The 22,450-nt window shown below is 40.5% G+C and overlaps 1 protein-coding gene across 3 annotated transcripts in view; it reads right to left on the reverse strand.

Moving 5' to 3' along the window:
* The window catches only part of LOC149075241 (protein SSUH2 homolog), a 38,465-nt gene that overhangs the window by 10,923 nt on the left and 5,092 nt on the right, over positions 1 to 22,450 (reverse strand). For all 3 annotated transcript variants that reach the window (XR_016193973.1, XM_089242547.1, XM_089242546.1), the window contains exons 2-6: positions 15,644 to 15,739; positions 13,368 to 13,509; positions 5,175 to 5,307; positions 1,628 to 1,688; positions 1,329 to 1,516 (exon numbers count right to left, since the gene is read on the reverse strand). Coding sequence is in view for 2 of the 3 variants with exons in the window: in XM_089242547.1 (XP_089098673.1) it covers positions 1,329 to 1,516; positions 1,628 to 1,688; positions 5,175 to 5,307; positions 13,368 to 13,509; positions 15,644 to 15,739 (620 nt within the window). In the remaining variant the exon portion in view is untranslated. The remainder of the gene's footprint in view (positions 1 to 1,328; positions 1,517 to 1,627; positions 1,689 to 5,174; positions 5,308 to 13,367; positions 13,510 to 15,643; positions 15,740 to 22,450) is intronic.

Here is a 22,450-nt window from a genome sequence, read left to right on the forward strand (position 1 = left end):
GCAGCACTGAAAAATCATACACAACACTAGATACGCGCTCAGACTGTTAGGTACACGCACTTACACTTCCGGCACAACTCACTAGGTAGTAAATTGCCTATGGCAATAGACCTGAGTTGTGCTCGGTTTGAAAAAAAAACGTTTACCTATGGGATCGTGAATTGTAACACGATTGACACGTTTAAAAAGAAGTAATAACATTAGTGGGATAAATCGAGACGCTATCCATACTTACAGATGAAACAACCATAATTTTTTATGGGCAGTATTTATATTTTACCATAATTATTGGTTTTTTATTGCTCTTATTTGGTTATAGTTTAGATTCGACTTCCATATTTTTTATGGGCATCTTTTTTCAGCCACCTCGTTGGGGATTTTGACTGTTGTGTGGTCTTTGAATTTCAGCATATAAACAGGAATGTTGTGAAAAATACCTTTACAAAAAAAATTTGAAAACACGAATGTTAATTAACACAAAAATTGATGAAAATTCAGCACTGAAGGTAATTTTGAACTAATGAGAGAAACAATTTCCGAAAATTAATGAAAGTTTTAGAATTGATGAATTAAAAATAATTGAAAGAAATGATTCCAATGAAAATTCAGAACCCATTAGCTGCCACGATCCCTATTTGGAGGATCTTGGAATTTTACGTGATTTACATTTACAACTTTTTGTGCATATATATAACTTATCCGGCCAAAAATTTCAATGAAAGAATTGGCAGTTAATGGTTTAACGGGAGAAATAATTACATTTCCATTATGAAAATTCAGAACCAATGAAAGAAAAGTACGGAATTGATGAAAAAAAATCAGAAATAATGGGGGAAGACTTCCAGTTGATGAAAAATGCAGAATTTTAACGGGGAAAACTTCCACACAGTGGATTGCAGAATCTGAAAATTCATAATTGATGCAAGAAATAATTTCAGAATTAATGAAGGAAATAATTCCGCAGTTGATCTAAACTCAGAGTTAACGGTAAAAAAATCCAGATTTGAGAAAAATTAAGAATTAATGCGCTAGAAATAATTTAACAGCTAGTTTTAAATTGTTTGGATTCAATGCCCGCATTAATTTACCGTGAGTGCGGGACCCGGTGCGACTGCACTTGTCACACACCCCTAAGGGCGGCTCTGGGATTAAGGACAAGTTGAAGATTAATCTACATTCCGAGAGATGCTTGATGACGATGTTATTCGATCTTTGCGCCTAATGCGACCCTAATTCTGGGACAAATGTCACACGTGCCGAGCAATCCATCAAACAAGAAAGAGGCTTTTATCCGTTTAATGAATGTGTCTGTATGAGTAAATGCCTACCCATCCGGACGCGCTGCAAACGAAACATCTCTTGCTCCCTTTGCCACCGCAAGTGAGGCACGTGATCACATAATCCGTGTGAGGAACTGCGCAAGTCAAAGAAGAATTTCGAAATAATTCTTGACAAGGACACGGCATTTGCCAAGCCGGCGGAGCTGATCCTTTCGAAGGGTCGTCCGGAGCATCACCTGTTGCAGATGAATAACGTCACTTATGAATAAAAACTTGACAGCAATGAACAAAGTCACGAAACCAACAACGTATTCAGAGAGGCAATAACGTACAGATTTACAACTTACCCGTATAAGGCTCGAAATCCCAATTCAGCTGCCTTCGTTCAGCGAAACTTTCCAACGTATACTTAAAGATGTGAAAGAAAAGAAATAATGTATAATAGCGTCTCCTTATATATATATATATATATAATATAATGAATGTGAATATAAACAAGGTGGTTGTGTGAGAGATTGCTTTTTCAAAAACTTTCGGTAAACAATAGACCAGTATTTCTTAGTGTGCTACGCGGGGAGCTGGAGATATTGATTTAACGCTTTGAAGTTGTTCTTTTATAAGCGAAAACTATTATTATGCTGCCAGTTATACAAAACTATGTATAACTGGGGAGCTGCAGACGAGCCATGAATTGGGTGAGAGCAGCCGGTCACCAAAACGTTTGCAAGAAGACACTGCAATAGACACTTCAAAAATAAAAAATAAATACTTGGCGTTACCAAGTATTTTTTGAACCGTTTGTGTTCCATTAATCTAGGGCAGGGGTTCTTAACCCTTTTCAGCCGTGACCCAAAACACCCGTTGGGTGTTGGGCTTTGATGAGAACCTGGGAAAGAAAAGTTTGTTGTCTCCGCCGGAAATCGAATCCGAGAGCTCTTGCAATCTGGGCAAGCGCTGAGGAGGGAAAAGTTGTAGAGAGAAACGATGTCTCTCCCTCTTTCTCAGCTGTTCATACGAAGTACGAAAGCCTGGATAACCAAGCTGAGATCGAGATGTTGTTCGGAAAGAAAATTCACATTCCTCTGTGGGGAATCGAACCACCAATCTCTCACTGTCCGGGCGAGTGTTCTAACCATTGAACTACAGAGGACAGACATTTTCATTCCTTAGAGCATATGTATGAATGCTGAACGGGACTGTGCATGGACAGCCTTCTAGTTCAGCTAATAGCTCTTACGACGTTAGCCCCAGATGGTTAGAACATCCGTCCGGACAGTGAGAGATTGGTGGTTCGATTCCCCACAGAGTAATGTGAATTTTCTCTCCGAACTATACATCTCGATCTCCGCTTGGTTGTCCAGGCTTTCGTACTTCGTGGGAAAAGTTGTGTCTGTCTCTTTGGTGTATTGGTTTGCACGTTTGCTAGACGAATCGGGTTCGATCTTCGCTGGGGACAACAAACTTCTCTTTCCCAGGCTCTTCTCGTATTCCTGAATCAGTTATTTTCTCATCCAAGCTTACGGATTTTTTTTGGTCAAGAACCTCTGCGTTAATGGCTTTTCGCGACAGGAATTTTTCGCCTAATTAGCATTGTATGCTTGAAATACAGATTGATACGCAAATATGTATGTACAGTCGGCCCTCGATATTCACGGTCTCTTTCCCACTTTTTTTTTGGAAAACACTGTTCGGGGCACTGATTTTCGTATATCGGAACAAAATATAAGTTGTACGTGCCAAATAAACGTTCAAAAAATCTCTCTTGAAGGTTTTCTCGGTGCTTCTGTAAATGTTTATACAAGATTGTTGTTTAAATGTTCCTAAAAGTGAAAAACTTGCAAGGAAAATTCGAAATATTCACAAAAGTCAGCTTCATCGCTGAAGTATCCAGTTATTTCGACATCAAAATGCGTCTACAGTCAAATATATCACGAAATAAGGACTTAAAATTCGATTAGCCATTGCTGTCGCTACACCTGCTACAGGGTCATAACTAGGCTGGGGCAACAGTGGCACAGCCCCAGGGCTCCCGAGCCGAATGGGGGCCGCAAAAAATTTACGCTTGTTTTGCATAATAACATCCCTTTCAAGAAGGGCCTCGAAGGAAAAGTCTACCCCGAAAAGGCACGCTACGGTCCTGACCTACTACTATATAGCCCTGGGGATCCCTATGTCTCTTATGTAGAAAGTGCTGTTTTCTTGTAGGCGCGATAAAAAATTTATGCAAGTTATGTATTGCATAACTTGCGTACTATTGCCGTCATTATTTAATCTGCAAATACTTGTGACTTATTGTTTTCATCAATACCATATCTCCCAGTATTTTGTATGAACAAAGAACTACAAAAACACTTTTTCTGAGATTTTAACCCCTTTACAATCATGGATATAGTATTGCGTCCAAACGCCAGAGGAATAAATTCAATCGAGCTGACTCTTTCTTCAACCTTTCCCCCCCCCCCCCATTGCAAAGGTTTATTGTGACCCTACGAAAATGTGTGTGTTTTTCCCTCTGTTCTCCCACCAACACCGTGATATCTCTACGAGATAACGATCAACTGATAACAATGGCAACGGTTCTCATCTTTACCCCCCCCCCCCACACACACACACATACACAAAATTAAAGAAAAAACTACAAAACAAGTTTTTAGGTGAGAGCGAAATGCGAAATAAGCAAGGTATTGCGTGTACTAATACTCCCTTATCCAATATATCTCTGTACTGTGTTCCTCTCCACCTTTCTTTCTTCCTCTTTCTTTTAACGCGGAACACGCCTTCTCTATTTATCGCCTATACGTCTAATGCAGATCATTCAAATTCATCGCTAACAGATTGCAGTCGAAGAGGTTAATCCTTTAAGTGGCATCGACGAGATATCTCGTCTCCTTAAGTTTCCAGCATTGAAAAGCCTAGATATTTTGTAAAGTTTATTTCTCAATGGAACATTTTTCCCTGTACCCCTTACCTTGCACCTACAGAAAAGTGCAAGAAAGTCTTCTTAGTTAAGAAAAGATATATGACATTTTATAAGGGATTCAGGGATTTCTGCCCTGCTGCATGTGAAGAGTTAATGTTTTATACTGATTTATAGAGATAAAAGAAATTACAGAATCAATTAATAACACTTTTTTCAGAAATCGACCGAGAGGAGGGATTAATGCAGCTGATGACTGTGTGCTTCTGAAACCTAAGCGATAGCTTATGAAGATGATCAAGATTCGCAAGGAGGCGATTAAAAAAAAATCCCTTCATAGAAAATGATTTTTTCAATCGATATTTGGGGCTCTTTCACACACACCAGTTTCGTCCGGACCGAGAAATGCCGACCAGTTCTTTTCCGGGGTTGGGGGGGGGGGGAAAGAAAGAATGGGGTCTTTTTATACTGTCGCGAGTTCGATACCCGGTTCACCCTTGTCAGAAAACTTTCCTGACACAGGGGTACAACAGAAACGGCGACATGACCGCAGAAAAAATTGCTACCGCAGGGAGTTCCCCCCATCGAGGGGTTAGCGCACCAACCTCTCGATGAGTACAAAAAGCAAGCCTGCCGTTCGGAATCGGCAATAAATTGTAGGTCCTGGTCTAATTATCCCTCGCGTGCAGAAAACGACCGTGGTGCGACAAAAATGAGCAATAAGCTTTTTTCTGCCCGGTGGCGCTGATGTAGCCGGCCCAATGCAATACCACACTAGAAATAGTATGGTCTGTGGTGTTGCCCAATGACTAACAAAAGAAAATGACCGGAGGGCAAACTGGACGGCATTTTTCCATCCGGACGAAACGGTGTGTGTGAAAGGACTCATAGCTTAATGAAGTACAAGGCAAAGTAGAAATGGAGAATATATATATGAATGTCTTAAAATAACGCGTCTAATGTTATTACAGGCTTACTTTGTAGACGGGGATGTAAGACTTGTTTATGACATTCACACGTCCCGGAGTTTTGCAGCAGCAGGAACAAGTTGGATTGTCTATGGAGCTGATCAAGGCTTCTTCTATTTCCTCTGACGTCGGCGGATCGACTCTATAAAGCGCAGAAACTCTAATTAACATGGAAACATTCCAGGAAAAACTACCGAGTGAGTATTTCTAAATGCGTTTCACACACAGGCCCGAGGATGTCAGCAGGACTACATACGATAGTGTAGATCAGTGTTTCTCAACGTTTTTGAAGACAAGAACCAATAAAATGTCTGAAACAACTTGACGGACCCCTTGTGTCCCGTATTAGGGGACATTCTAATTTGAAACGTTTCTAATTTTAAACATTTAATTTTCATTGTTCCGATTTCTTTCTATACATTTTCTTCATCGATATTTATTTGAATCTGTAATAATTACTAAAGTCGAAACACACGGCGTTTCCATAATATAAATTATGTTGTGATAAATGTGGCAAAAAAATTATAAAAATTCATCTCGCATATAAATGTCACGTTTAACGTTTTTTCAGTAATTTTAATTAAAGAAAAAGATCGCTCCTACTTTTGCCAATGTTTTTCGATGACAATTGGCGATGCCCCGTATTTTACGGATTATTATTCAACGTACCAGCGTTTACCGTATTTTTCTCAATGAATTATGGTCTCGGCAGACTATTTGAATTATTTTTTTTTTTCTCGTCAAATACTGTACGTATTTTTTTACCGCGATTTGCATCGTTCCTTTACTCCACGCCCTTTAGCAATTTCAATAATAATTAGCGAATTCCGTTTAAAGCAATAAATTGCAACTTTTGGAAAAATTTTGTGATATCCTGTATATTTAAAATCGCAATTTTCTGCATTCTCCTCGATGATGTATGGTGAACCCATATGGACAACAATTGCAACGGTCTGTCTGCGGACCACAGGTTGAGAAACGCCGCTGTAGATCAAGGGTGCGAGCCACTTCATTGGTTTGGTAACGTATCGTGGTGGGCCACTTGAGTTATATTAAAATGTGCGCGAGTGTAACTCAGGTTACTTGATCGTGTGCGTCGGCCAGCTTGAGTTCTCTCTCTTTAAATGTGTCGCGGAAAATATAAGTGATCTGTAAATAATCCAAGAGCCAATCTGGAAATGTGCTGCGAGTCACTCGGGGGATCTGAAAGTGTATCGCGTTCCACTTAAGTGATCAGGAAATATGTCATAGGCAATTTACGTTATCTGGAAATGTGCCAAGAGTAATTTAAGTGATCAATAAAATGTGAAGTCCTCACTGCTTAAGTGATCTGTAAGTGTGCTGCGCGAGTTATTCAAATGATCTCGAAGCCTGCTTCTAGCCACTCGAGTGATCTGGAAATGTGCCGGCCAGCCATTTATGAAATCTGCAAATGCATCACGCGTCATTTGAGTCAACTAGAGGTGTGTCGCGGGTCCGTCAGATGATTTGGATATGTGATTGGGGTCGCTTAAGTGATCTGGATATGCGCTGTTGCCACCTTAAATAATCAGCGAGTCTGCCACGAGTCACTGAAGTAGTTTGTAAATGTGCCGCAGGCCTCTCTCTCAAGTGATTTAATAAGTTTTCGTAGGCCACTTGAGTGACTTGGTTATGTTTACGGGTCACATCCGATGACTGAGGACCACGGGTTCAACATATATGCTGTTTATCAGGGGTTTCCTAACGTAAACTTCCGCGCGGAACCCTTGAAAGTTACAAGGGTTCGAACCCCACCGTCGCCACAGTGGTGGTAAGCTGAAGTTGGTTTTCTGTGGTTCCCAACTTCTAGGCGTGAATGCGAGCCGATCTCCCTGCTCAAACGTTTCGCCACAGAGGAGCAACAGCCGTACAACGTTACAAATTTTCAATCATTACAGTTCACTCACAATTGGAAGTATAAATGGCAGCACTAATTCACGCAGAACCATCATACACGCACTCAGACTGTTAGGTACTCACACTTCCGGCACAACTCAATCGGTATTAAACTGCCGATGGCGATAGACCGGGGCTGTGTTCGATTTGAAAGAAAGAAAGTTATGAGGCTGTTCTACGTAATTCAAACAAATATTTGAATATTTATCCAAAAAATAATAATGACGTCCCTACTGCCGTCTCTAACCAATGGCCAAATTGAAAGAGGCTCCAATAAAGCATATTTATTGTCATACACCCAACACTATGAGGTCCCTCACGGGGGGGGGGGGGGAAGGGGGTTCTGACAGGGCTCCTGCCCGGAGACCCGAGATGATTCTTTCTCATCATGTTTTGTTTTTTTACCACTGCAAATTCATAAAAGATGGACCTCTTTAACAGTCCGACCTGGAGGCCTGCTAAAGATCTCGGCCTAGGGACCCTATCGCAGGATATAGAGGTCATATGTGCCCGGATGGAACTCGTGTTTAAATGGCCCTGGGTGTCCTGTGAAGTGCACGTAAATTCTGTAATCCAAGAGTCTTCACTTCTAGTGATAAAAAATTTCCAAAAAACGAATCAAGAGGTTTGATTTTAAGCGTCACCAGGAGGAAATCTCCCGTACAATAACTCTGGCATATTCTTTAACAGAATGAATCATCAATCATTGTAATCAATCATCAATCATCATAATCAATCATCATAATCAATCATCATAATCAATCATCATAATCAATCATCAATCATTATAAACAATCATTATAATCATTGTGAATCATAGGGTGTTCATCCGAGTTATCGGTGAATATCTTCCGAGTACGAAAAATCAAGCATACATTGTCAAATGGTTTACGTGAGCACCATGACCTCCACCCTCAAAGTGTATGAATTCATTACATAGGAGGTCCACCAAATATCTCGGTCCAGGTAGCGTGGCTCTAGGTTTTGGGGTTGGGTGAGCACCTAGATCAGTGATTCCCAGCGTGGCTCTTGGGGGCGATACAATATTGTAGGGGGGCGGTAGAAGCTGCGAGTATAACATAGGATCCTATGGGTTAGATTGCGTTGGGGGGCGATGGGAGAAAAAAAAAATTCTGAAGAAGGGGGCGATGGGACAAAATAGGTTTGGAAACTATGACCTAGATTCTCGCGTGGAAAAGAGAAAAAGTTTATTCCTGTATTACAAAATGCCCTCTAATTTTGTTTTTCCCAGATAGTGGGCGCATTTTCTTTTATTTCACCTGCACAGACCTGTTGTTTCTCTGTGCGCAGACTTATTGGTAACTCGATATCTCTGCACGTTATGACTAAATTATAATTATACAATAATACAATAATTTTTCTCTGCACAGCAAAACAAAAATGTACAGAGGAGCGTTCTCAGTCACTTTCAGACTCTTAACCAGTGCCATCTTAACGCATGGGCCCGGGGGGCCTTAAGAAAAAAAAAGGGGGCGCCAAAGATGAGAACCGGTTCAAATTTTCGAGAATTTGCCAGGTAGGGCTTCAGAAAAATTACTTGGCCCGGGGGCTCATGATGCTCTTAAGACGGCCCTGCTCTTAACGTACCATACTATGCAAACTTATTCGCCATTAAAAAATGATGCCTTTCTTTGTTACTTTTGTCCATACGAAATAAACATAAAAAATAAATTTTATCAGTAAAATGTGCCTCCTAGAAAATATTGAAAGTAAATGTGTGGCCTACAATATACGGGGTGTCCTGTAAGTGCTAGCACGGCCATTATCCCATCAACCCCGTCCGTCGTAGAGTGTGTGTGTGTATATATATATATAAAATTCTAGTTTAAAAAATACTCAACGGGCATTCAAAAATTACCGTGTACCAGTTTTGAGAGTGAAAATACAGTGTGTAACAAAATAAACTAATCTAAATTTTTATACGGTCCCCCTGTGCTCTAACTTCCAATTAGAAAGTTGTTGCCCTGTCTCTCCTAACGCCAAAAAAAAAAAAAAAAAAAAAAAATCCATGTTTCTAAGTGCAATATTCACACAGATATTCGAAAAACGGAGGAAATTTGTGAAAGAACAGCGTTAAATGCGGATAAAACGGTTTTTCCACATATTTAAGTGTTCTTTCCCAAATTTACTCCGTTTTTCGAATTCAAATATCTCTGTAAATATTGCATTTAGAAACGTGGAATTGTTTTTGTTGGCATCCGGAGAGACAGGACAACAACTTTCTAACTGGAAGTTAGAGCACAGAGGGACCGTATAAAAATTTAGATTAGTTTATTTTGTTACACACTGTATTTTCACTCTCAAAACTGGTACACGGTAATTTTTGAATGCTCGTTGAGCATTGTCTAAACTGAAATCATACCTCTACGACGGACGGTCGATGGAATAAAGGCCGTGCTAGCACTTACAGGCCACCCTGTATGCTGTATATACAGGGTGATTATAAAAAAACTATCCCGACATATGGGCCCCTAACTATCATACCATTCACAGAAACTGAATGAAGTTTTGGCATAAGGTATTTTAATGTATGCGCTCAAGAATGATATGGAAAACAACGGTGTCACTCTAACAGTTACGGATATGGAAAACAACAGTGTCACTCTAACAGTTCCAGTTACAGTGAGAAAATTTCGAAAATATCAAATGGCAACACCAAGTTTTTTGTATTGGAATGTGATCTCCATTGTGAAAAACCCTAAATAGCGTTCGAACGGCAACTGTAGCATGAAAATCACCGTCGGTAGATAGGCTAAAAGTGAGGACAACCAATAAGGACAGAGAAGCAGCATAAAATAGAGCATTTTATTGTGTTTCACAAATTTTCCACATGACCTTGTGGAGGACTAATCAGGCTGGGATCTCAGCCGAAGAAACGGTGTGACGAATGAAACGAACATTAATGCTCTGGTGCACGGCAAAGTCCTTTTTACTTTTTCCTTGCCTAGCTCCGGGGATTTTCGTGCTACAGGTGCCATTCCAACGCTATTTAGGGTTTTTCACAATGGGGATCACATTCCAATACAAAAAACTTGGTGTTGCCATTTGATACTTTCGGAATTTTCTCACTGTAACCGTAACTGTTAGAGTGACACTGTTGTTTTCCATATCATTCTTGAGCGCATACATCAAAATACCTTATGCCAAAATTTCATTCAGTTTCTGTGAATGGTATGATAGGGGCCCATATGTCGGGATAGTTTTTTTATAATCACCCCGTATATTATACTTATATTACGTATAAAATATATAATTGAACTCACCTATCAAATAAAAAATACAACTGTTGCGATTGTTCGATTGAAATTGAGTTGATCGGTTTTTGATTAATGCTCAGCGTAGAAAAAAACAATATAGCACGAGACTGAAAAATATCTTTTGAGCAATAATGTCAGTTGAATTGTCAAGTTTGCTTCGAAATTTTAACAGTTGCTGTTTGTATGTGGTAAATTAACATTAGTAAGAGGCGCCAGAATAAAACAGTTCGATTCTGGTTTATATATCATTCGAAGGTTTTAACAGCTGGCTGATGCGAAGATGAATTTAGCATGTCATGTTACGATCGACAAACTTATGTATATTCGGGGAGGGGACAGATTCAGTGTTAAACGCTCAGCAGATGACGCATGTGTTTTTTCCCCTGACTGAATACAGCTCGACTTTATACAGTCCAAGCCACTTAATGCGATCACATCGGGACTCGGGGTTTCTGATAACAATAACCAAACGATAACTATATGAGAAAAAGACCCGTTTGCAAGTAAGGTGAGCATACATCTCGTTTGATTGAACGGTGCGTTTGGTAAATGGGAATTAGTAAAACGGGGGGAAAACTCTGTTTTTCTCTTTCCTATAAAATTGGTGAAGTAAAATGTTCAATCTCCACATTCTTTTTTTTTTATTCTATATTCTAACAAAAAAAACATTACTTTTTTCTCCCCCACCCCCATTCAGCTAAAATCCTGCATTTTTATTGTTGAGCCATTGTGGGGTGTTACAATGGGGAACTGCCTAATGAAAATTACGAATTGCGATGTAAGAAATTACGTTTCTGTCTTGAAGAATGGTGCTAGTTGAACACAAACGGATATTCAGTATAGAATCCAATTCACGTTTCAAGCTGTATGTCACCATCCATTTTATGGACCACTCATTCCGTCGGAGCCGGTGTGAGTGGTCTAGCAACCCCAAAATTGATTCAGTAACCAAAATTTCCAATATAAAACTATAGAAAAAAAAGGAACTCCCACAGGTTGGAAACACTTCCGACGCCCCTGTACGGGCTGTTCACTTCTGGTGCGTGCAGGAATCATTGACTAGATCATAGTTTTCCAAACTTTTTGTTTCCATCGCCCCCTTCTTTACAATTTTTTTCCCTCTCATCGCCCCCCGACTCCAGTGAACCCATAGGATCCTATGTTATACTCACAGCTTCTATCGCCCCCTTGGACTATTTCATCGCCCATCAGGGGGCGATATTGCCCACTTTGGGAAACACTGGACATGCAATTTTCTCAGCTTATATACGTGTTGTAGTGATAGACATTTGATTAATGATAGTGCAGGATAAAATATAATGCCGAAATATCTACACTTGTAAAATAAAATTGCGAAATGACTGCACCGCTACTATAAAGATGACTCAAGATGACGGACATGTTCCTCTTCAAAGGATAACCTTAGTTGTCTAATTACGTCCTGCAATCTCGCGATGTATATACTAAATTGCAAATCAGGTTTTGATGGACGTGGCCTTGCGAAGCTGATGACGTCGAACCCATTCTTTAATATTTGAAGAGGAGACAACAAAGAAATGAAAAAGTGCCGCCTTTTTTTTCCAGTTTCTTTTTCATCTCATCAGACAGAGCTCATGTCTTCTTGCAAAATATAATCCATAGGAACATTGATCCATATTTTAGTTTCAAATTACTGTACGCTTTTCACCATAAATCATTCCTTCCCCCCCCCCCCACACACACACACACAAACCTTCTTTCGCTTGAAGTTAACGACTTAATGGCATTAAAAGTTAACTTGAGGATAGACCTAATACAATTTGTAGTTTCAAGCATGGCCCCCACATCCAGGAGTAGGGCCTCCAGGATGGAATCTTTTGCGGGCCCCTTTATGATGTATTTATACCGTGAAAAAAACAAAAAATGGAAATCGTCCCGGGCCCCAGGGTTGGAGCCTTGCCAGCCCACCCCTTGTGGGGGCCATGGCTTCAAGGAGCTTCTACACAGGCCTCCTAACTTTGACTTTCGTTCGCCGTGCTTTTTCATTCTTTCGTCCTTCTCACGCTCAAGCCAGTTCCGACCAGAGACACAACGCAGCTCCTTTGATTAACCCATCGTCGTCGGATCCTCCCAAGTTTGGCGTTCTTCTAGCGTGCGTTGCTTGACTCGCGATGAAATATTTCGTGACAGCCGGGAAATCTCAGCAAACGACTCTAAGACAAGCATAGCGCGTACCTCAAGAGTTTGCGGCTATTAGAGCACGGTGTTTACGGTGATAATGAAGATCCCAACAACAGTGCTCGATGCCTATCAGTTCCCATTTCGTACCTTCAAGAGAGACTCTACAATTACATACACCATTCAAAGATATATTTGGAAATCATAATTTTTCTGATTCGAGTTTGAATTGTATGGCAAGATAGGTGTGCTTCTTTTGATGTTGGGCATAGGTGGTGCCCGCGACGCGAAGACTCCTGCACCAGACGCTGGAACGATCATCGAAAGTCCCTGTTATCAGTAGGACAGATAATTTGATCGTAACTTCTTAAGGATCAGGGACGAGATATCTCGTTTAACGCAAACCGAACAAATGCATTTCAGCTCTGCCAGTGTTTTTTACCTCTTTTCTCATCATCGTTTTGACCTTTTAAACGGAAGGGCTCAAGGGCAAAGTGCAATTCTAGGGCCCTAATTAGCTAAAACTACTCGCTTATAAATTTTAGGCTTTCTCTCAAAAATTATAGCGAGAGGTTCTCATTATCACGAGGTCCCTTATGCACTTGAGGCCCCCCGGGCACATCATATGAGAGAGAAAAAGAATACATAGGGGGAAGGGTGAAGGATGTGGTTAATCACGAAAGCGAAATCTACTCTGCACTCATCTTTGTCTCCCCCCCCCCCCTCATATTTCTAACATGCGAACAAGGCAGCCAGTTTTTGAGATTGATTATCGCCGGCACTTCAAATACAGATCGTCCAAATTTGTTGCTGAAAACTTGTACGTGAAGGAGTTCAATGACATACTTACTTTATGAATATCCTATTATCCATTATTTCTTGATCGCCCTTGTCCTCCTCGTCCTGTTCTTGAACCGCTTCGAGTGGCGTTTCTTTGGACGTTCGCATAGAGTTTCGTAGTGCTGGTGAAGGTGGCGGCGGAGGCACAAGTGCTTTGTTAAATAAGCACAGACACACCACATTATTATTCTTTGTAAAGATTGTAAAGTGTATGTATAAAAGAAAAAAATTGAACGATATGTACTGAGGGAAATTGTAAGATATTAAGGGCGGTAACTATTGACCACCCAATAATTTTATACCCGTTATTCCTTGTGAAAAACTAATACAGAAAAGTACTTTCCGTTTTATTATCTGACGGATATATTTAGGGAGTCAATGTTTTGAATTTTTATGACATGTGACTTTTGTAACTCTCAGTTACGGCCAAACAACCAATGGAAGTGAAATTCTTCTCCACCGGAGGGTTGCGGGCTTTCTGAAAATGAACTGGAATATATTCAATCCCTTTTTAGAGGCCACTTTTTCTCTTCCTGAACAGTAAAGTTATAACCTTTTTATAATGCAATAAATTCACTCACCATATTAGTTAATTTATCACCAGTATTGTTAGTGAATTTGCAGATGACGTGAAGCTAATGGGGTAATCGGAAATCAAAGCGATAGAGAGTTGCTCCAGTCCAACTTATACAGGATTGCGGCATGGGCAAATGAATGGAGCATGATGGAAATTGAGCGTTGACAAGTGTATGGTCACTCATTTTGGTTCTAAAAACCCACGTTTCACTTATGATTTGAGTGGTGTTATTATTCCAGTTCGAACTAGGATCACCGATCTGGGCAGTGGCGGATTACCGCACAGGCGCATGAGGCCTCGGCAGAGCGGGGGGCCTCCAAATAGTTGTGTGCTTCATCCTACATATGAATTTACATGCGCATCAACAAATCTCTTGAACTAAGTACAGTATCTGCTCTCCCCCCTTTTTTTTTTAACCGCAATTTTTTTTTTTTTTTTAATGTATACTGTACGTATGGAAGAAAAACGGGAACTGAAAGAAAAGAACAATTTACAAGACGCAGCTCTCAAGGGCCAGTTCTTCCCCGACAAAGAAAGAAGAGACATTGTAAAGCGATCATTCAGGGAGGGTCATTTTCAAACAGTATTTCCCTAAGGGCACAAGCAGGAGGAGGGGTGAGAACAAATGTTTTTCTATTAAATATTATCAGTATCTTTATATCAAATCAAATATATTATATTTGAGATATTATCAAATCTTTATTAATCAGTAATATTAAATTACTAAAACTATGACGGATCTCCATTTTTGCCGTGTGGCTGAAGGCACCAGGACGGAAGGGAAAAACTCATCTCTGCCTCTACTAGGAGTCGAACCCGGGTCCCTCGATTGCCGGACGAGTGCTCTGACCACTAAGCTACAGAGGAGATAGAGATTTTCCTTCGCTAGAGCGTATATATGCCGAACGGAACCGAGCAGTGGACGGTGAAACCGATCAGCTATTAGCTGTGCAATGACGTCAGCGGCCGCCACCCTAACAACTTTTGTAATAATTAATCAAATAAATCTTTTTGTAGTTATTATTGTACCTTTTGTCGTTCCAGCGTGACGTCGAAACCTGCATGAGTTTTCCGCGATTTTCACCCTCTCAACGTGGTTTGCGACAACACGTTCCACAGCAATTTTTGTTCCTCTTGATGTCTACTAACAACCCTCTGAGTTTGTCGGTCCATTAACAGAGCACCCTGTATAGTTTTCCTCGATTTCTCGTCAGAGTTACATCATTATCATTCAGTTTCAAAAACGCCAAGTTGAACGTTTGGTGTGCCTTCGAGGAATTGGGCAGAATTATGAAGTGACGTAATCAATTTTTAAAGCTCATAACTGCTGAATTATTGGTCAAATCAGAAAACTGAAAACTCTTTTCTATATTAGTTTTTCACAAAGAATTACATGTGTGATTATTGGGCAGTCGATAGTTACCACCCTGTATGTGAAACAAACGAAATCACTAAATAGACGAAAAAATGAAAGGATCGGCGTATTTCTGTTCAATTACGGAACTTAAATGATTTTCAATGATGTACGCTAATCACCAGATATCCATTAACTAATAAAACCTGACGAATCACCGGCATGGTTTCGTCTACCTTCTGTATTATGGCTGCGGTAATTTCTTTTCTTTGAAAAGCACAAAAAAAAACACGGCATTGCAGGATTCTGTCATTAGGCGACACATTAAATTGATGAATGAAAGAACGGAACTCACTGGGTTCGAAGGAGATGTGATCGGGCAGCCCAGGAATCAGTTGGCACAGTTCCTCTGCTGGGGGGTGGCATACGATGGTCTCATGAATGTCTATCGCTGAAAGAAATAATAACGACTTGCTTGAGTTTAAGACCGCAACACCGTACTTACATACATTCTTCGCATACATTTTGGCGCTTCCACTCCGCGAATGCGTAAGGGTGAATCAAATGAAAACGAAACAGTTGTTATAATCAGAGAGCCGCCCTTAGACCTCTTATTACACACGGAGCGGATGAGGGTCCGAATCCGCGTGCCTTTTCACACGAGCCCATACTTCGCCCTCATCTTTAGACTCATTTTGTTTTCACCCAGTGAACACAGCGCGTTGTTTTTATATAGTTTTTAATTTTTTAAAGTTTTATTTTATTATTTAAGAATAAAATTGTGAAGTATGGACAAAAGGAAGGTTCTAGCTGTACTAAAAAATATTCTTAAAACATTTTAATATAAACTGCTGGCAGGCATTACACATGCTAATGTTTTTCACAAAAATGTTTTTTTCTCAAAACTAAGTTTTTTGTTAAATAGGGAACATTTTTTTCAAACACCACTCATTCAAATGTCTTAGAACTTTGTGTCTCTCTACACTATGGTGTTACATACCGTAAACTGGGGTGACTTTGCGCCAAGGTTCCGATTATGTGCCATTTTAGGACGAAAGCGCTTCCTGGGAGCGTATGGATGAACAACCGGTTTCAAAATTTTTCATGCCGATGCAGGAGCTGCAGGTGACTCACCGACAGCATTTATTGCGTCACCTGCTGTCAGCTGTTGTCTATAGAATTTTAAGTCTTCTTTATTTTTGTTAATGTTTCGGGGAATTAAAATTTTTTCAAAAAAAAAGTAAAAATAAATGCTTTCTTTACTTGAAAATGTCAATAAACTGATTTTTTAGGTTTCAGAGATTATTTTATTTAAAAATTGAAAAATGACCTAATTTTGGGCAGAAATAATTTTTCCAAAGGGTTCCAAGTGAAGTTAACAACCGGAATTCAATAAAAATGGGTGTCACAGGCGAGAAGAAATGATGGTCATTCCCCACGGGGTGGCGACTATGTCATACGAAAAAAAATTCGCTGTCCTTTCCTTGTCATCATAATTTTTTTTAAACCAGAAATCGAAAGCTGAGATGTGAGGCTACCTTTAGTAAAATCCCCAGCAGCCTAGGCAAAGCCTCAAAAGTGGCACAAAGTCATCCCAGCTTACGGTACTTTAACACGAGCTTTTAGGATTTTAATTGATGGTTATTTTTTATTGCATTTTAACGAAATGCAACTTTTTCAAAAATCACCAAAATTTACCCATATTTTGTGCCATAAAATTTTTAAAAATAAATTTAATAAAAAAATCCTCTTGTTAAAGTATGTAACACGTAGACAGTTAAAGTTGCTATTGTATCTCCTTCATCTCAGAAGGAAACGGATGGATAGACGTATGTGGGTAGGCCTACATCCTTTTGATAAACAGGGACCTTCATATGGTGTTTTTAAGGGTGTTTACGGCAAAAAATTCCATGCAAAATCATCTTCAAAAGTAGCCAATGATTCGGGCGAATTCCACCCGGACCCGCGTCGTGTGTGCATAGCTCCATATAACCAAATGTTACCTGCATGTGCGGATGCGAAGCCTGCACTTAAGTTTTGACACATGCGGACGCCATCCGGACCCGGACGAAAACTTCCAGATTCCGGGCGCACTCCGTATTGTCCGAAGGGCTCCATTTTGTACCGATAGTTAAAACTTCCGGGCCCGCATCCGCTCCGTGTGAAAGGGCATTTAGGGGTGTGCGACAGGTGCAGTCGCACCGGGCTCCGTGTTTTGGGAAGGCCCCCGCATTTACAGTAATAATAATTCCTTTCATAAATTCTCTGGAATTCTCTCCATTTTCATCTATGTAGAAAGAAACAATTCTGGAATTTTCTGAACTTTCATCATTTATAGAATTCTGAATTTTCATCAATTTCTGCAATTATTTCTTTCAGTTGCACAGAATTTTCGTAAATTCTAAAAGTATTTCTTGCATTTATTCTGAATTTTGGTAGACGTTGGAATTATTTCTTTTATTCATTCCGAATTTTCGATTACCCTTTCCCATAGAGTATAACATATAACATTCGGGGCTAAGGGGCCCTGAAATTGTCAAGACGCCTCCGGCCCTTCTATTATTTTCGCACCGGACCCCACGTCTAGTAACGGCCCTGGTTATTATTTGGTTTATTTTTGTATGAGTGGGGACGAAACTTTATGTATGAATAGAGCAGGAAGTAAGGAAAACCCCTACTGCGAAATGGACTTGACCTGGGTAGTCGCGCGGGACCATGTGATATGTGCTGGTGGTTGGCCAGCAGTGTCGTACGGCTGGCAATCAGTCGTTTTCCTCATCTACGTCTTTCTTTCTTTCAAACCGAGCACAACTCAGATCTATCACCATCTATGATCGATTTACTACCTGATGAGTTGTGCCGGAAGTGTCACTGTGTGTGTACCTAACAGTCTGAGTGCGTATGTAGTGTTGTATTTGATTTTTCAGTGCCACCACAGTTTGATATTTCAGAAGTGAGGGATGTGTTATGATCGAATTACATTTCTACTATTTGTAGGTCTGTTGCTCTCTGTGGCGAGACTTTTTAAAGGGGAGATTCTCATCCTCATCTGCGTCTGCGGAATGTTTTCGAGTAAAAAAGTGCAATACTGTGTTTTTTTGTTTTTTTTTTGGCGGCAGAAGGAGTTGGAGTTCGTAAAATGCATTGGCGAACGATTGCAGTGTATGGAGAGCATGTACTGTTATTAACTGTGACCTCGGTCATGCTCAACAGTCTTAGTCACAGGCATTCAAGCTTTTCAATACGCAATAAAATTATACTCTACAAAATGGTCAACAGGCCGATGCTACTGTACGCTGCTCCTGTGCGGCTCTCGAAAGATTTCAGAACAAAATTCACGCGGGCGATATACTGGGCTTCCTTGGTTCGTCACAAATGTCAATATTAGGAAAGATTCAGGTGTGCCGAACATCACAGCTTACAGTAAGAAATCGGCAAAAAGACTATTCGACAAACTATCCGACTATGAATTTCAGTACCTTGCTGGAATTTCTGCATATGATATTAGACAGAAGTTAAGATTAAAGAGATTATCTACATACGCCCAGATCGGCTGTACCGGGTCTATGAACTGCTTATAATGACGACAACAGATGGTAAATGCACAGAACTCTTGAGGTCGAAATAATTCTGCATATCAGCCTTTCTTGAAAAAAAAAAATTATTATTATTATTATGATGGTGCTTATATCACCATTGGCCCTGATGAGATTCCTTTTTTCTAAAAAAAAAATTGTGTTACAAGTGACTTGCCATGGCTTTCTTTTTGGTTGAGCTGCAGATGTCGTTATGATCCTGGTTGATGTAAATAAGAAGTTGTATATATATAAATACATCTATTTTCACATTTAATCGTATTTATTCACGTTTAATCGCCTTACATTGTAGACATTGTATTCATGTTCCCTTCAGAATTCTTACGCAGGCTGTGGTCAGTTTGACTGTTGTTTATCCCCTTGCGTATATCAGGTGAACTTAAGTATTCACCTACCTTAATGCATATTAAATGTTATTGCAAAGAGCACTACTGCTACAGAAATCGGCAGAGTTCTGATGAAGAGGTGTTTTGATAGGTTGTAGCTACCCTTGGAACACAGATAGCACTCGGAGAGAATTCAGAGAGCAACTTGTTGAAGATGCGTGCTCATATATTTTGCAAACTTTATTCACCATGAAAAAGTTATGCCTTTCTTTTAATGGATTTTGTCCAAAACTGGTAAAAATAAAATTTTATCAGCAAAAGGACTCGGGTGTCGGGGGGATATGATCGAAGTTTTTAAATTTTTCAACTCAGTGGATAGGATGGACCATGAATTATTAATACATCGTCAATTGACTGCTTGCTTCGACAAGGGGACACCAGTATCGATTGGTAAGGGACAACTCAAGGTTGTGGTGTCGCAGAGCATTTTTCTCTAATAGGGTTGTTAATGAACGGAATAGCTTACCCCCGGAGGTCGTGAATTCTAACACAATTGATACATTTTAACACATACTTTGTACAAGGTGTTTAATCGGGACGTTCATTAAGTGCCCGTGAGCACGATATCGGACGTGGGCATAGAGCTCTATGGGTGCTTCAGAGAGCACCGTGGTGCTCGCGCGCAACTGGTTGAAGATGAGTGCTCATATCTCATAAACTTTATTCACCATGAAAAAGTGATGCCTTTCTTAGTTGATTTTGTCCAAAACTAATAAACGGGTAAAAATTAAATTTTTATCAGGTAAAGGACGCAGGTGTTGGGGATCGAAGTTTTTAAAATTTTCAAGTGAATGATGGACCATGAATACATCGTCAATCGACTGCTTCGACAAAGGGACACCAGGATCGATTGGTAAGGGACAACTCAAGGTTGTGGTGTGTCACAAGAGAATTTTTCTCTATTGGGGTTGTTAATGAATGGAATAGCTTACCCCCGGAGGTCGTGAATTCTAACACAATTGATGCATTTAAAAAGAAGTAAGATAGACATGGGGGGGGGGGGTAAATCGTGAAGCCATCCATTCTTAGATAAGATAACTATAAATATTTTTTATGGCAGTCTTGCACACGAGACAACGACAGTTCATGTTCACCGTACACTACCTTCGTTCAATGCACTTCGCGAACTCCAACACCTGCTGCCACTAAAAACGAATACACCATGTTGCTCTTCTTTACTCGCAAACATTTCGCAGGCGCAGATGAAAAAACAACTAACTGCCCGTTAAACGATAGTGTCGACCGACCGCCAGCGCATGGCACATGATTCCGCGCGACTACCTAAGGCAAATCCATTCCACACAGGAGGGGTTGCCTTAATTAACTCCCGCTCTACCTCTACACGAAGTTTCGCCCACTCATACAAAAATAAACCAAATTATGATAACTGTTCCGTTCTCATTTGATCCACTCCTACTTTAGATCGAGCGATCAAAAATAGACAAAGGTTAGATTTGGCGCCATCCCTGGTCAAGATTCTTTTATCCGCGAACATTTCTGGAACTCATCTCGAGTAACGCACGTACTTCTGAAATAACATCAAAGAATAAAACCGATGTGTATGTTTTAAACTGTGTTACCACATACGTCATCATATTTATGTCATTCGGAGCGTCCTCATACTACATTATCCGCAACTGCCCCCCTCCTTCTCTGCCCCAGATTGGTCCTACAGTAGAACTACTTCAGAGACTGAACAGGCACACATCGATATCTTCAGCTTACCGTAACTCCTCTGAAAAAGGTTAGTGATCCCTCAGGGATCCACGACGCTTGGTTAAGGATAATGCTGAATTATTCGGCTGCTGTTTTATGTGTAGGGCCACTCTCAAGTCTATCGTTACATCGCCCGATTATTACAGAATTTGAAATTTGCCCCCTCGACATAGTTTTGAAAACGAAGCCTATACTTCCCTGGAGACAAATCATTTCTCAACGTAAGGTATCTCCTTTGTACCAGAGGCGGATTCATGGTTTTGCCGCCCTTCTCTCATTCTGGACTACCCATTCTTTAATTTGTCACCGTGGGCTATAGCTCACTTAGCCCCTCCCCCCTCTGAAAGCGCCTCATCTGTCCCTAAGTCAATATTTTGATTGCTCACACGCCTGGTCCTTCACTCACTAGGTTACGCTTTCGGTCGCTCAATGAACTACTACTATTAAACCACACACATGCACCTTGTCCACATTCCTCTGCTGAATTTCTAAAAAATTAGTACATGCTGGAATGTGCGTGTACGCGAACAATGAACTACTTCGCCAAACACCAACTTTGGCCATATCGCTGTTTTTTACAATTTACTGCCATTAATGAGACGGGTGGGAACCACCACGCCACTCGGGCAGAACAAAACATGACACGAGCGTCGAGCACTCTCGGTTCTTCAGGGAGCATTGTGGTGCTCTTGAGCAACAGGTTGAAGATACTTGCTCTAGGTCACGCTTTCGGTCATTCACCTGCTTTTACATGCTCTCTACGTCACTCTTTTGTCATTCACATACTTGCAAATGCTCTAGGTAACTCTTTTGCTTGCTCACTGACCCGGTCCTTCGCTGTCTAGGTCACGGGTTTCCAACTGGTGTTCTGATCAAACTCCACGGAACCTTCAAAAAATCTCGGAACCTGAAGAGTTTGAAAAGAAGAAAACTTTATTGTTACGTAAAAAAAAAAAATTCAGACCACTTGGGTGACTAACCTAGAGAGTGTGCAAGTATGCGAATGACCAAAGCAGTGTGCAAGCATGAGTGACCAAAAGAATGATCTGGTAGGCGAGTGACGAAAACAGTGATCTATAGAGTGTGACAGCTCTGCTGTACGGTCGTGTGGGCATCTCCCTGGATTCTCATCGTGAGGATCCAGGTTCGAACCCCGTCGACGCACAGTGATAGTCGGCGGCTGAAGGCGGGTTTCTGCAGTTTTCCACCTTCAAGCCTGGTTGGAAAACAATTGTTCATTGTTGGCCGTCTTAAGAGCATCATGGGCCCCCGGGCCAACTGGTTTTTCTGAGGCCCTACCTTACAAATTCTACAAAATTTCAATCGGACCTCAAAGTTTTTACCATATATGACTTAAAGGGAGGGTCGCAATGAATTTCTTAAAGAGAAATTTTGAGTTCTTACCCCCTTCAAATAGCATTGAAAGTAACAGAAATCGATTATAATAACATATAAAGGTACTTT

Source organism: Pholcus phalangioides, unplaced genomic scaffold (genome assembly GCF_987345545.1).
Source record: "Pholcus phalangioides strain wild (caught in Gottingen) unplaced genomic scaffold, Ppha-v1.0 ptg000015l_1, whole genome shotgun sequence".
NCBI lineage: Eukaryota > Metazoa > Arthropoda > Arachnida > Araneae > Pholcidae > Pholcus > Pholcus phalangioides.